Source organism: Zalophus californianus, chromosome 10 (assembly GCF_009762305.2).
Source record: "Zalophus californianus isolate mZalCal1 chromosome 10, mZalCal1.pri.v2, whole genome shotgun sequence".
NCBI classification, from domain to species: Eukaryota; Metazoa; Chordata; class Mammalia; order Carnivora; family Otariidae; genus Zalophus; species Zalophus californianus.
The window spans coordinates 78,586,443-78,600,413 of record NC_045604.1 but is presented as its reverse complement, the minus strand read 5'-3'; the positions used below and the strand labels follow the sequence as shown (position 1 = coordinate 78,600,413).

General features: G+C 47.5%; 1 protein-coding gene across 1 annotated transcript in view; it reads left to right on the top strand.

Moving 5' to 3' along the window:
- The window catches only part of LOC113932557, a 167,529-nt gene that overhangs the window by 53,574 nt on the left and 99,984 nt on the right, over window positions 1-13,971 (top strand). The window contains 6 exon segments of the mRNA XM_035722212.1: window positions 4,132-4,312; window positions 8,359-8,570; window positions 10,157-10,345; window positions 10,776-10,915; window positions 11,406-11,568; window positions 11,680-11,766. Coding sequence (XP_035578105.1) covers window positions 4,132-4,312; window positions 8,359-8,570; window positions 10,157-10,345; window positions 10,776-10,915; window positions 11,406-11,568; window positions 11,680-11,766 — 972 coding nt within the window.

Here is a 13,971-nt window from a genome sequence, read left to right as displayed (position 1 = left end):
AGACCTCCAACTTTGTGCTATTTTTCAAGATTGTTTGGGCTGTTCGGGGTCCCTTGACAGATTTTTCTGTTTCTGCCACACACACGAAAATGTCATTGTGATTTTGATAGGGATTGGGTTCGATCGGTAGGTTGCTCTGGGGAGTACTGACATCTTACCAATATTTAGTCTTTCCATCTATGAACACAAGACATCTTTCCATGTAGTCGCATCTTTAATTTCTTCTAGTAACATTTTGTAATTTCCAGCTTGCAAGTCTTTGGCCTCCTTGGTTAACTTTATTCCCAAGTACTAAATTGCTTTTAAATACCAATACTGTCTGAATAAATTCTCCTTGTGAAAAAAATGTCACACTTGAAATAAAGCTAAAATTCCTTTCTCAGTTTCCGTCTTCAAACCCGCCCCCCCCCCCCCCCCCCAGTTACCTGGAAGAAAGAGCAGTTACGTTCTAGGGTGCTGGGAGGGAGATCTCTTTCTGTTCCTTTGTTCTATGCACCGGTCACAGGCACTTGGTTTTGTTTGGTGAGTCTTGCTGCGTGCATCCTTCAGCTACAGGTGTTGAACTTTCTTGTTACTTTGTAGAGATCTACTTTATTCTTTTAAGATTTTCTCTTTGTCTCTGAGGCTCGTAAGTTTTACTATTAGATGTCGGGGTGCTGACCTAGATCTACTCTCTTCTTTTAAACTCCTGCATCATGCTCCATCCATAGCTATGTTCTGCCTTGTTTGGCCATTGCATGCTTGTGGTTTCTGGTGATGCAAGCCTGAACATCCTTGGGCACCCATCCCTGGGTACACGTGTGCCAGAGTCTCTGGGGCACACGTCATAATACATAATTTCTGGGTTTTGGAATTTGCCTAATTTTAATTTGCTGCCTTGTGACAGTTTGCCCTCCAAAATGTTCAAACCAATCACCCTTCCCTCCAGCCATGTCCATGAGGAGCAATTTCCATACTCCGGTCAATTCTTGACTTTTAACATTTGAAAAGCTTTGCTGATCTGGATGGAAAGGATATCTTGCTTGAATTTGCATTTCCCCGATCACTTAATAATGCTGCACACCACCTTTTCTGTATTTTTTCTACCATTGCGTTACCCTTTCTGGGGATGGCATTTTTGTATTGACATTTGAAAAACACTAGAATTTTGACTTGATTGGTAGGAGTTCTTTATATAATTGCAGTACATGTGTTATGTTACTATTCTAAATTGTGGAAATTTCTTATTTCTGGAAATCATCTGGTCCCAAAGACTTTAGTGAAGAGATTAAAGAGTGCTTGTTTCTGCAAGCCCTCTCAAATGTGGCAGACACCATGCTAGGTTCTGGGGAGACACACGTAAGATACTATTTATCCTTAAGAAGCTGACTGTGAACAGAAGAGGGAAGGGCAAAGTGAGCAGTGATGAGCCACTTATTATTGCCAGGCTATGTTTCAGATGTGTTGTTTGTATTATTTCATTTAACCCTTGGGAAGTAACCACTGTCCTCATTCTGCTGAGGAGAAATTGCGTAAACAGACTTGTCTGGGGTTTCACAGCAATTATGTGACAGGATTGGAATTGAAATGCCAGTAGGTTTCATTGCATACCTTAGGCTCTTAACCTCTTGGCTGGACTGGATTGTGCCAGAATTAACTGACTAGAAAATAATTTACTAAATGATTAGTCAAGGGGAGAAAAGACTTCCCAGTGTCTTCTATGAGGCCAGTATCATCCTGATGCCCAAACCAAACCAGGACATCATGAGAAAAGAAAAACTAAAGACCTCTTATAAATACAGATACAAAATCCTCAAGAAAACACTACCAAACTGAATTCAGCAATATATAAATAGAATTACACAACATGACCTAAGGGGCCTTATCCCCGGAATTCAAGGTTGGTTTCACATTTGAAAATCAATCAAGGTAATATACCATATTCGTGGAGTGAAGGATGGAAACCACATGATCATCTGAAGAGAGGCAGAAAAAGTATTTGGCAAAACCCCATAACCTTTCATGACAAAAACACCCAATTAGCAATGGAAGAGCACTTCCTCACCCTGATAAAGGCCATCAATGAAAAATCTACCGCCAACATCAAACTTAATGGTAAATGCCTAACTGCTTTCCCTCTAAGATCAGGAAGAAGCTAGGATGTCTGCTCTCACCACGTCTACTCAACATCGTACTGGAGGTTTTAGCTAGGGCAGTTAGGCAAGAAAAAAAATGCATCCAGATTGGAAAGGAAGAAGTAAAACTATTTCTGCTTACAGATGACACTGTTATATGTAGAAGACCCTAATGAATCCACAAAAAGATCTATTAGAGCTAATAAATGAGTTCCTCAAAGTTGCAGCAGACAAGATAAAAATATGAAAGTCAGTTATATTTCTCTACACTAGCAATGAAAACTGTGAAAATTAAGAAAAGAATTCCATTTGCGTCAAAAGATAAATACTTCAGCATAAATGTAACAAAAGAAAGTAAAACTAATACTCTGAAAACCACAAAACATTGTTTGAAAGAAATTAAGGAAAGCTGAAATAAATGGGAAGACATCCCACGTTCTTGGATCGTAAAATGAATCTTAAGATGGCAACATTTCCTAAATTCATCTACAGATTCAATAGTCCCTATCTATGCCTATCCAAACCCATGTGATCTCTTTTTGCTGAAATTGACAAGCTGATCCTAAAATTCATGTGGAATTGCAAGGGACACAGAATAGCCCAAGCCACCTTGAAAAAGAAGAACAAAGTTGGAGAACTCATTCTTTCCAATTTCAAAATTTAATACAAAGCTCTGGTAATTAAGATAGTATGGTAGTGGTATAAGGATAGACATACAGACCAATGGAGTAGAATTGGGAGTCCTGAAATAAAGCCTTATATTTACAGTTGGTTGATTTTTGACAAGGCTGCCAAGACCACTGAAGAGGGGAAAGAATAGTCTTTTCACCAAAGAGTGCTGGTACCACTGGATATCCATGTGCAAAAAGAATGAAGTTGGATGCTTACCTAATACCATATATAAAAACTAATGCAAACCAGATCATAGACCTAAATTGAAGAACTATAAAACTCTTGGAAGAAAACATAAAAGTGAATCTTTACAACCTTAGAATAGGCAAGGTTTCTGAGCTATGACACTAAAAGTATATTAACAACAAAAACTGATACATTGGGCTTCATCAAAATTTAAAAAGTTTATGCTTCCAAAGGCTCCATCAAGAAAGAGAAGTAACCCACAGAATGGAAGAAAACATCTACAAGCTTTATGTCTGATAAGGGATTTTTTTCTCCCAAATATATAGATAACTCTTACAACTCAACAAGAAAAAGACAAGGGATTTGAATAGATATTTCTTCACAAAAGGTATACACGTGGTCAATAAGCACATGAAAAGATGCTCGATGTGATTAGGGAAATCAGAATCACAGTGAGATGCTACTATAAACCCATGAGCAGGGGTAAAAACAAAAAAGACAGTAAGTGTTGGTGAGAATACGGAGATGTTAGACCTCTCGTATATTGGTTGGGATCACAAAGTGGTATGACGGTATGGAAAAACAGTTTGGCGTATCTTTAAAATATTAAGAACAGAGTTACCAAATGACGTAACCATTCTACTCCTAGGTACTAGAGAGAATTGAAAACCTAGGTTCACACAAACCATATGGAATAGCTATACAGTATTATTCATAATAGCCAAAAAGGAGAAACAACACAAATGCTCTTCAACAATGAATGGATAAATAAAATAGGATTTATCCATACAATAGAATATGGTTCAGCAATAAAAAAGAATAAAGTTCTGATACATGATGTAATACACCGCGCATGAATCTTGAAATCATCATGCCAAGTGAAAGAAGCCACACGCAAAAGGCCACATATTATATGATTCCACTTATACAAAATGTCCAGAATAGGCAAATCCATACTAACAGAAAGTAGATTGATGGTTTCCAGGGGGCAACGGGGAGCAACTGCTAATGGGTACAGGGTTTCTTTGGGAGTGGGCTGGGCAGTTCCTGATAACCAGGGAACTCAGGCCAACCGCTGGCTGTCGCGGTGAGCCGGTGGAATGTTCTAGGTTGGGAGTGGAGTCGTCTGATTAGCATCTTGAGCACGGGTCTCCTCCAGTTTGTGCTGCAGGTGCCTGAGAGGCAGGTGGATTACCGTATGCAGCTGTATCACTCAAGCCTTCGCCAGCCACACGTGGAGAGCAGCACACACCTGAAGGTGCAGTACAATGGGCGGCTGCCCTTTGTGGCAGGCTTGCAGTGGAAGGACACGTCTCGAGCTACCCTGTGGAAGTGGGAAGGTGAGTGTCATCTCTAGACTCTTTGGCTAGGAGTTAAGATCTCTGGACCCCAGGCCTTTGCCTGGGCTGTGCCCATTACCTGGAATAACCTTTCCTTTGTGTTGGTCTGGCTGTCAAGACACAGACCTTTAATGTGTCCCATGACACAATTATATCCTGATTCCTTACCCTCATCAATAGAGCTCTACATGACTGTCCCCTGCCTGATTCTCCAGTCTTCTCTTACCCCACTTTACCTGTTGCCCATTATCCTGCAGCCCGACTGGCCTCTTTTCCATTTCTCCAAACATACCTCAGGGCCTTTGCAGTTGCTGTTTCTTCTCCCCAGAACACTCTCTCACTTTTAAGAATTGGATTTGCCATAGTTTATTCTTGAATTAATTTTATTTTTATTGCGGTAATACATAGTTTGAAAAGTAAAGTAGAAACTATGAGTTGGTAATTGTTGAAGGTGGTGAGTATTACATAGGGGCTCATCATATTATGTTCTCATGTACGTACCTGAAATCTTTAAAGGTTTATTTTTTAAAGCTAGTGTATAATAAATACAGTAATCCTCTGCTTCATGTCTTCCTATCCCAAGTTTTGCTTAAAACAGCAACCACTGTAAACTGTGTTAGCTCTTCCTTGTTAAACCCTTTGGCTCTTAAAACACTATAATGATACTGTTACGTCTTGATTTTTCTTTTTTAGGCCTTCTCCATATATTTCTAACCAGAGAGGATGAGAATTTAACTCCTAAACTCTTTTCAGATATCTATTTCCCTTCATCTCCCTAAAAGAGTTGGTCAGTGAATATTCAATATTTATTTAATTGTGACTCTGTATGTGTCCTTCATAGCTGAGATACATGGTATACTATGATTCTAACTTTATGTTTTTCCTGGAGGTATAATTGTCTTTTTCCTGTTTGACCAATTTTCTATTTTCCTCTTTATAATTATTCCCAGAATTTTTAGTGTAAGTACAAAACTTTTTCCGGATGGTCAGACACAACAGGTTATGTATCAGCTTCAGTTAGTTCTCATATGTTTCTTGGAGACCTTCTTCCTGGATCCTCTGTCTTTCTGCTCCAATGCAGACAGGTTGCACAGCTTTGGTTCCGGGGCATCCCTTCCCCGTCATCCTGGGAATTCCTTCCGCTTCTCTGGGTCACAGCCCTGTTTCTTGCCCTCATGTCATCTTCTTTCTTGGTTTACTCTTTTGTTTTGATGGAGCACATCTTCCAGCAGCTTCCTGAGAGAAGTGTATTAGTTTCCTAGGGCTGCTTTAACAATGACCACAAACTGAGTGGCTTAAAACAACAGAAATGTATTCTCTCACCAGTCCTAGAGACTAGAATTCTGAGTTCAAGCTGTCGTCAGGGCCATGCTCCCTCTGTAGCCTGGATAGAATTCTTCCCTGCCTTTTCCTAGCTCTTGATGGTGGCCATTGCTACTGGGGGTTCCTTGGCTTTATAGTGACATTGCTCTCATCTCTGTGTCTGTTATCACATGGCTTTCTCCTGGTGTGTGTGTGTCTGTGTTTCGACTTCCCTCTTCTTAAAAGGACACCAGTCCTATTGGTTTTAGGGCCCACCCTACTCTAGTATGACCTCATCATAACTACTTATATCTGTGATGACCTCATTTCCCAAATAAGGTCATATTCTGAGATATAATGGGGGGTTGGGATTTTGTATATTTTTGAGAGACACAATTCAAACCATAATGGGATGTAAACATTTTGCACCCCTGAATGTTTCAATTGTCTTCATTCTACCTGGGTAATTTGGCCGAGTAGAGAATTTTAGTTTTCCCCTTGGGATTTTGAGGACATCGCTCCAGTGTCATTTCTGATAGTTAGGATGCTATTTCTGGGCCATCATCCTTTATATGTGCCCACTTTCTCACTCTCTGGAAGCTTTTAGGAACTTCTTTGTATTCCAAGTGTCTTCAGATCTTATTATGATGTGCCCTGGTGTACACTGACTCTCATCCATTGTACTGGGCACTTCGCTTAGACCCTTTCAACTTGGAAATGTCATTTGGGTCTGGGTACTTTGCTTGTACAGTTTCTTTGATAATCACCTTCTTTCTGGATTCTGGAATTCCTGTTGGTCAGATCTGGGTCCTCAGAAACTGAGCCTCTAATTTTCTTTCTTTTCTCTTCTTTGTTCCATCTCCTTATCTTTTTTTGTTCTGTTTTGAGGACCTATTTCCTTAACTCCATCTGCCAGCCCTTCTACTACATTTTAATTTTGGCTATCTTGTATTTCCAAGAGCTCTTGTTTGTTCCTGAGAGTTCTTTTCTTGTACTGTCCTGCTCTGTGAACACAACTCCTCTTACTTCTCTGAAAGTAGATGTTACAGACCTGGGGGACTTTGATCTGTTCTCCCTGAGTTTCTCTTAACTTTTTTTTTTTGAATTGCCATTAGTAGCTTTCCTCAAATGTCAGACAAGACTTAGGTATGTGCTGTGTTTAAGGACTGGCCACTCAGAACTTATTTGGAAGAAGCTCTACATGTGTTTGGGGGTACACTTTGATGGGCTTCTCTGTCGAGCAGTTGAACGGGGAGCCCTGGGGTTTGTATCTGTGGATCTTTCTTTTTCATTCTGTTCTTCCGCGGAGCAGTTTTTCCGTCCCCCGTGGGAGGGGTGCAGCAGGGCAGGGCCCTGGGCTATTCTCTTCAGCATCTCCCTGTTCTCAACTGGGCAGCTCACCTTCTGTCCTCACTGTGTCTGGTTTTCCTACATCCAGGCTTCTCTGCCTCAGTTTGCCCAGACAGTAAATCTCCAGCAGGTGGGAGGTCGCCCTCCCCTTTGACGGACTCCCACCGCTTTTCATTTAGGTCTCTGCTCGATTGTCACTTCCTCATGGGAGCCTTGGCTGCCCTGGCCCGAGCCTCATCAAACCCCACCTTTATTTTTCTCCATGGCACTCAGCATTTTTTACTTGGGTCTCATTATATGTTTATTTGTTCAAGATCTGTCCCTTCTGCCATCCACTGCCTCTGGACTGCTAGTTGCATGAAGGCAGGAGCTGTGCCTGCTTGTTCACTGCGCATCCCCAGTGTCCCGAGCAATATTGGCTGAATTAGTCCTCGAATGGATTGGGGTATTCATGACAAAATACGAGACCTGCTTTCAGTGAATCATGGAAGGGCAAAAGGTTATATTGAATGTCACCTTTTTGATGATGGTGGTGAGAGTGATGGCTCTTCCTTTTTTTTTTTTTTTTAAAGATTTTATTTATTTGAGAGAGAGGGAGAGAGAGCGCATGAGCAGGGGGGAGGAGGCAGAGGGAGAGGGAGAAGCAGACTCCCCGCGGAGCAGCGAGCCCGACGCGGGGCTCGATCCCAGGACCCTGAGATGATGACCTGAGCTGAAGGCGGACGCTTAACCCACTGAGCCACCCGGGCATCCTAGTATTTACTCTTCTTAATGAGTGCTTCCTCTGTCCTGGTACCCAGTGAGCAGTCTTACTGTACCCGTTTTATAGATGATGGCAGCACAGGCTTAACGAGGCTACAGCTTGGGAAGTAAAGGCCACATTCTTTATTACCTTTATTACCACACGCCTGTGCCCTCTCTCCAACTTCTTCGTGCATTTCTTTGGCCCAACATGTCTCTATGAAAACTTGTCAAACCTACAGAAAAGTGCAGTGGATTGTATCGTTAACACCAACATATTTTCAGCCCAAGATTCCACCGTTAACGTTTTACCCCCACATATCTACCCCCTTACCATCCGTGTTATTTGTTGGTGCAGGTCGAAGTAAGCTGTAGACCTCTGTACATTTCACGCCTTAACTAGAGTGGAATGCACTCCAGGGTACCATTTAATGAGTTTTGACAGGTGCACACACCAGTGTCGCCCCTGTCAAGATTCAGAACATGAGCAGCGTTCTGTAAAGTTGCCTCCTGTTCCATCCCAGGCATCCTCAGTTCTGAGACATGCCCATAGGGGCTGAGATGAAGCTGCGGGGACCTCCTGGTACCTGCCAGGAGCTCTTTCCATCTTTTCATACGGGTTATACCTGCTTCTCCCTCTCTACCTCTCGCAGGAGCCTTGAACATGGATAGTCCATGGCTGACGGTCTCCGCGGCTCACAGGCTGGACTGGCCACGCCGACCCATGTTCCAGGCTGTCCTGGAGATGACACTGGGCAAGGCCTGGACCCTCAAGAACCTGGTGATGAACGTGGCCTACAGGAACCAGGGCCTCGACAGGGAGGGCAAGATCCACGTCTACACCCCGGCTACCACGTACCTCCGGGTGCGCATGCTCGGTTACGTCCTCTGCTCCGCTCCCTGCTGTTGGACTCGCGGCCCAGGAGCCTGGTTCCCTGCCATTCAGAACTTCTTGCATGCAGAGGGAGAACAGCACCCAGGCCTGATACCAGGTCACAGATGTGGGCAGTTTGGATGGCCCAGCGTTTATAGTCTTCAGAATTAGTTGCCAAGTGAATTTGGGAGAGTGGACCGCCCCCCCCCCATCTCAGTTTCCCGTATTCTTGCTTAGCCGCTGATAGGTTAAAACATGAAAGCAGGTTGAGGGGGAACTCGGAAACAAGTAGACATCAGGCCTTTGCCAAAAACCAGCATGAACACTTCAAGGTCGTAGGTCAATTTCCTACCAGCTGCTGGGTGTAATTGAGTATGATTCTTTGCACCTCTTTGATCTCTGAAGCGTAACGGTTGGGAAGAAAACCAACCCGTGAAAGATGCCCCAGGTGTCCCCCGAGGGAGCCTGGCACATAGCCTCTCCCCGTGTTGGGATGACGAGTGGGACACAGCAGGAGGTCCGGGCCTGACTTGGACCCAGAAAGAGGCAGCTCTGTGGGCCCATCCTGGGGACAGCAGAGTCCCTCTGAGGCAGGGGCTGAGTGGTAGCAGGGTGGAGTCAGCCAGCCAGCTCCTGCAGACACCCCAGCCAGGGGCCCGACAGTGGCCTGTCCCGGGCCGGGGGGTGGGGACAGGGGGGTGTTGGGCAGCAGAGATGGTAGCAGGTGTCTAGATTCTGGAACTAGTTTGCAGGTGGAACCGATAGATTTGCTGGTGGATGAGCAGTGGGAGGGAGCACAAGGCAAGACCTAAATGGCCCCAAGGTTTTGGCCCAAACAGCTGGGTAGAAGGAGGGGCCCTTCCCTGAAACGGTCAGCTGGCAATGGGGGTCCTGTAGGTTCTGGGGGGAGACCCAAGGTCAGTGACCTATGGGACAAGGTGTTATGGAATTCTAGTATGTGGCAGGGGCTTCAGTCATGCCTAAACCCTATTTTGACCCCATCACCTCCACTTGGGAGGCCCTGAGCCATGTGAACAGGGGTCAGTGGCCTACGGGGTACAGGCACCGTGCTATTCTTGATGGGGCTTGTGCCAGGGGCAGTGGGCTGGGGTGCACAGCCCTACCCAGAACTCTGGTGCTCTATCTCCCCCAGCTCTTCCCAGGGCTCTGAAGACCATAGCAATGGTGCAGGAAGAGAAGGCCACCTGCAGGTGCATGCCCCTCAGGACACAGAGACCCTGCCTGCTAATAATATTGGCCCAGTGAGATCATACTCCCTTTCCGAGCCAAAGAGGAGAGAGGGGGAAGGGATTTATCTTTTCTCATGACTGATACTTCAGATTCTCTCTCTGCTTAGGGCTGAGGGATGGAGGGAAGTTTGTCCTCTTTCCTCAAGACACTGTAGGGAACAGCAATTTCTGCCTGGACCCGTCGGGAAAGGCCTCACAGAGATGGTATCCGAGGGGTTTTGAAGGATGAGTAGGAGTTCCCTAAGTGGGAATGGGGAGAAAGGGCATCCCAGGGGGAGGGCATAGGGTGTGCAAAGGCTTTGGTTGCCCTCCCCTGACTCGCCGTAGGTATCCACGGTGACAACGTTGGCCCAGAGCCTCTTCCGCAGCCGGAGTGAAGTAGAATCAGCCTGGAGCGCCGCAGTGTGGAGCGAGATCCACGCAGAGAACAGCCAGGACCTTAAGACGCTTCACTGCTGGTTGAAGGGCCCCCTGCAGGAGTTGAACCTAACGGCCGCCTACAGGCATATGGAGCAGGTGGGTCCAGGCGGCCCATGCTGGAGGCTCCGCTCTTGAGAGACCCCAAATCCCTCACCTGGGATGGGAAAGCATTTAGTGCTCAGCCTATGACCTTGGGCCTTCCTGAGCTCAGTTTCTTTATCTGTAAAATGGACCCCAGCCGTATTAGCGCAGACCCTGGAGCAAAGCTCCGCCTCATGGAGCCAGAAGCCCAAGACCATTCCTCACTGGGCACCTGGGGAGGTCCAGGCATGGCGGTGTGCCCATGCGATCTTGGGGTCTGCTCTGGGGTGAGGCTGTGGTCCTGTTCAGCAGCCCCTTCTCAGGTAGTCACTCCCAGGGCGATGGGCGGGCAGGGGGAGCTGCCCCTCGGGCCCCCGGGCACCATGTTTAAGGAGCCTGGTCCCCACTGGGCCATCCCTCTCCATCGGCCTGGTCCTTGTTACAGCCCCAGAAGACTCACATGTCGCTGACGGCTCTGGTGACCAGCACCAGGGGCCAGCCTCAGGGCCTGGAGTTGGAGGGCAAGCTGGAGGAGGTGACACGGGACAGGAGCTTGTACCAGAAGCGGGGGACCTTCCTCCTCAGGTCTGTGTGGCCCCATCCCCTTATGTGCGGCATCTGTCAGGAGGGTCTGCAGTGTGGAGGGTCCCGGGGGGCAGGGTGAGCCGTGCTCACCAGACATTATCTCCTATGATCCCAACCGTGGTTGGGATTGGGGTGGGGGGCTAGTATTTGAGCCCCCATTTCCCAGTTGGGAAAACTGAGGCATGGAGAAGTCAGTGCCCAAGGTAACAGACCCCAGGTGCTTCCTGTCCTTGGGTCTCTGCTGCCAGGGGCTAGTGATGACCCCCGCCGTGCCCAGGTCACGAGGTTGTCACGAGGGCATGGCGTTATGGTGAATGGACGTAGATTGGCGAGACGCAGGGCTGATGTGTGTCCTGATGTTCTTCTCTCTGTGACGGTCTTAACCCTGCAAGCTTGTGACAGGCCCGGTCTCAGCTCCTGGGGCCCGGTTGTCCCCTGACCCTGCCAGAAGCTTTAATGGCTTTGGCCCACTCTCCCCTCTCCATGCCAGGCACGCCTTGCCTCTGCCCATCCCGCAGAGCCTCCTCCTGCAGGAGACCTTCACAGCGGATAGGCAACACCAGCGATGCTCCCTGGAAACTAGGCTCGTCCTGAACGGCCAAGAGGAGACCCTGCAGACCGTAGTCCTGGGCTACCAGGCCGGACACCCCTACGTGAGTGGGCTCTGGGACACAGCTGGGAAGGGGCCTGGGAGCAGAGGGAGGCCCCGTCTGCCACTGACCCATCTCTGTATGTGTGTGCGCGTGTATGCCCTTCCCTCCCAGGTCTGCGCAGGCCTGACCCACCCATATGACGGCAAGGCCGTCCCCAGGAACGTGGAGGGGTGCGCCGTTGCTTGGAGCCAGCATGCCGTAAGTGAGCAGAGCCCGGGGACCGGGCATACCAGCGGTCCCCGATCCAAGCTGCCATCTCCTCTGAACTGGACGAGCAGAATGCTCTCCAGCCTGGGTTTTCTGTTCCACTCTGTTCCTGCTGTTCTAGCCTACCTCATGGCTAGAGGGGGCTTTTCCAGTATGCTGGCAGAATCATGCCACTCCTTCTCTCTGGACGAAGACCCTGGCCATGCCCCTCTGGTCTTACTGACCCTCCAGGCCACCTGAGACCACTCTGTCCCTTCTGCTGCCACCTTTCACTCAGCCTCCTTTTGGTTCCTCACCCGGCTCTTTCCTGCTCCAGGACCTTTGTGTGTTCTGTGCCTGGAGCTGTCACTCCTTCAGCTTTGCCTCCTTCCCTTGTACTCATTGATGAGGGTTCAGCTCACACGTCCTCTCTTCCAGGAAGCTTTTCATGGCCCCCAGACCACCTCCCATCCCCTGGTTACATGTCCTGCACACCCCACACTTCTGTTTCTAGCACTTCCCACAAATCTCAGTCCTATTTTGACGTGATTCTTTGACCAATCACTGTTCCCCCTGCTAGTCCATAAGATCCGTGATTGGTACCGTGTCTGCATACTTCATGTCATGGCACTTTATTTCATTACGCTTTGCAGATATTGCATTTTTTAAAATACGAATTGAAGGCTTGTGGCAACCCTGCATCCAGCAAGGGTGTTGGTACCATTTTTCCAACAGCATTTGCTCACTTTGTCTCTGTGTCGCATTTCGGTGACTCGGGCAATATTTCGCTTTTTCATTATTATCACGTTGGTTATGGTGATCTGTGATTACAACTGGCTGAGAGCTCAGACAACGGTTAGCATTTTTTCGCAATGAGGATTCTTTAGATGAAGGTATGTACTTTTCTTCTTTAGTCGTAAATGCTATTGCACGTTTAATTGACGAGTGTAAACATAACTGGTGTGCGCACTGGGAAAGCAAGAATTTCATCTGACTTGCTTGTTGCCAGACTTGCTCCCTGGTTTCTGGGGCAGTCTGGAACCAAACCCGCAATATCTCCAAGGTACGCCTCTGTTTACCATTGGAGCTGCAGGGCCTGGCGCGTCATCATCCACGCTCAATGAATCGTTGTCATCCCCGAGTTACTGAGAGTCTGTTGTGCACCTGACCCAGAGCAGGAGGCAACAACCTTTTTCTGAAAAGGAGCAGATAGTAATGATTTTCGCCTATGGGGGCCGTCAGGTCTCTGTTGCAAGTACACATTCTCGAAAGACACATTCTAGAAAACACACAAGTGAATGGGCCCGACCGTCTTCTGATAAAACTTTAGCTAAGGACTAAATGCTTGTGTGGCTCCCCCACCCCCCCCGCCGACTGCCAGATTCATATGTTGAAGCCCTAATGTGAAGGTATAGGGAGGCAGGGTCTCTGGAAGGTGGTGAGGTCATGAGGCTGGAGCCCCCACGATGAGATTTCTGTCCACCTGGCGAGGGCGCAGGAAGGAGAGAGCCGCCTGCCAGCCAGGAAGAGGGCCTTCTCCAGAACCCAACCATGCTGGCGCCTTGGTCTCGGACTTCCAGCCTCCAGAACCATGAGGAATAAATTTCGGTTGTTTAAACCACCCCGTTTATGGGACTTTTGCGAGAGCAGCCTGAACTGACAAAGGCAACTTTATTTATAAACATGAGGCAGGTCTGGCTCCCTGGCCACAGCTCTCGGACCTCTGACTTAGAAGGTATTGGCATTAGTCTTCCTGAGACTGAAATTCATTTTTGCCCACGTGCCCATAGTGAATGATTCCACAGCTCTGGACCCCCGTTTCCTCGTCTATAAAACAGAGACAACAGTACCCATCTCTTAGGCCGTGGTTGTGGGGACTGAAACATAATGTAATAATCGTCCTCAGGTACTTGACACGTGCCCACTCAGACCTCATCCCAGACTCCTTTTGGATCCTTGTAGGAGTAAAAGCCCCGGGAGGTAACCCCCTTCTCCAGCAAGCATTTATTGAGCACCTACTATGTGTCAGGCCCTAGACGAAGAAGTTAGTGGGCATTTCTCCCTGGTGGAAGATACAAAGGTCTGCTGAAGGAGGGTGAAGGGGGGCCAGCTATTGAGCACTGAGACCTCTTCTTCGAGGGTCCCCACCTGCCCCACCAGTTAAACAGGGCTGTGGATGGCTCCCAGAGGCTTGGTAGCCAGAGTCCTTGGAGCTCC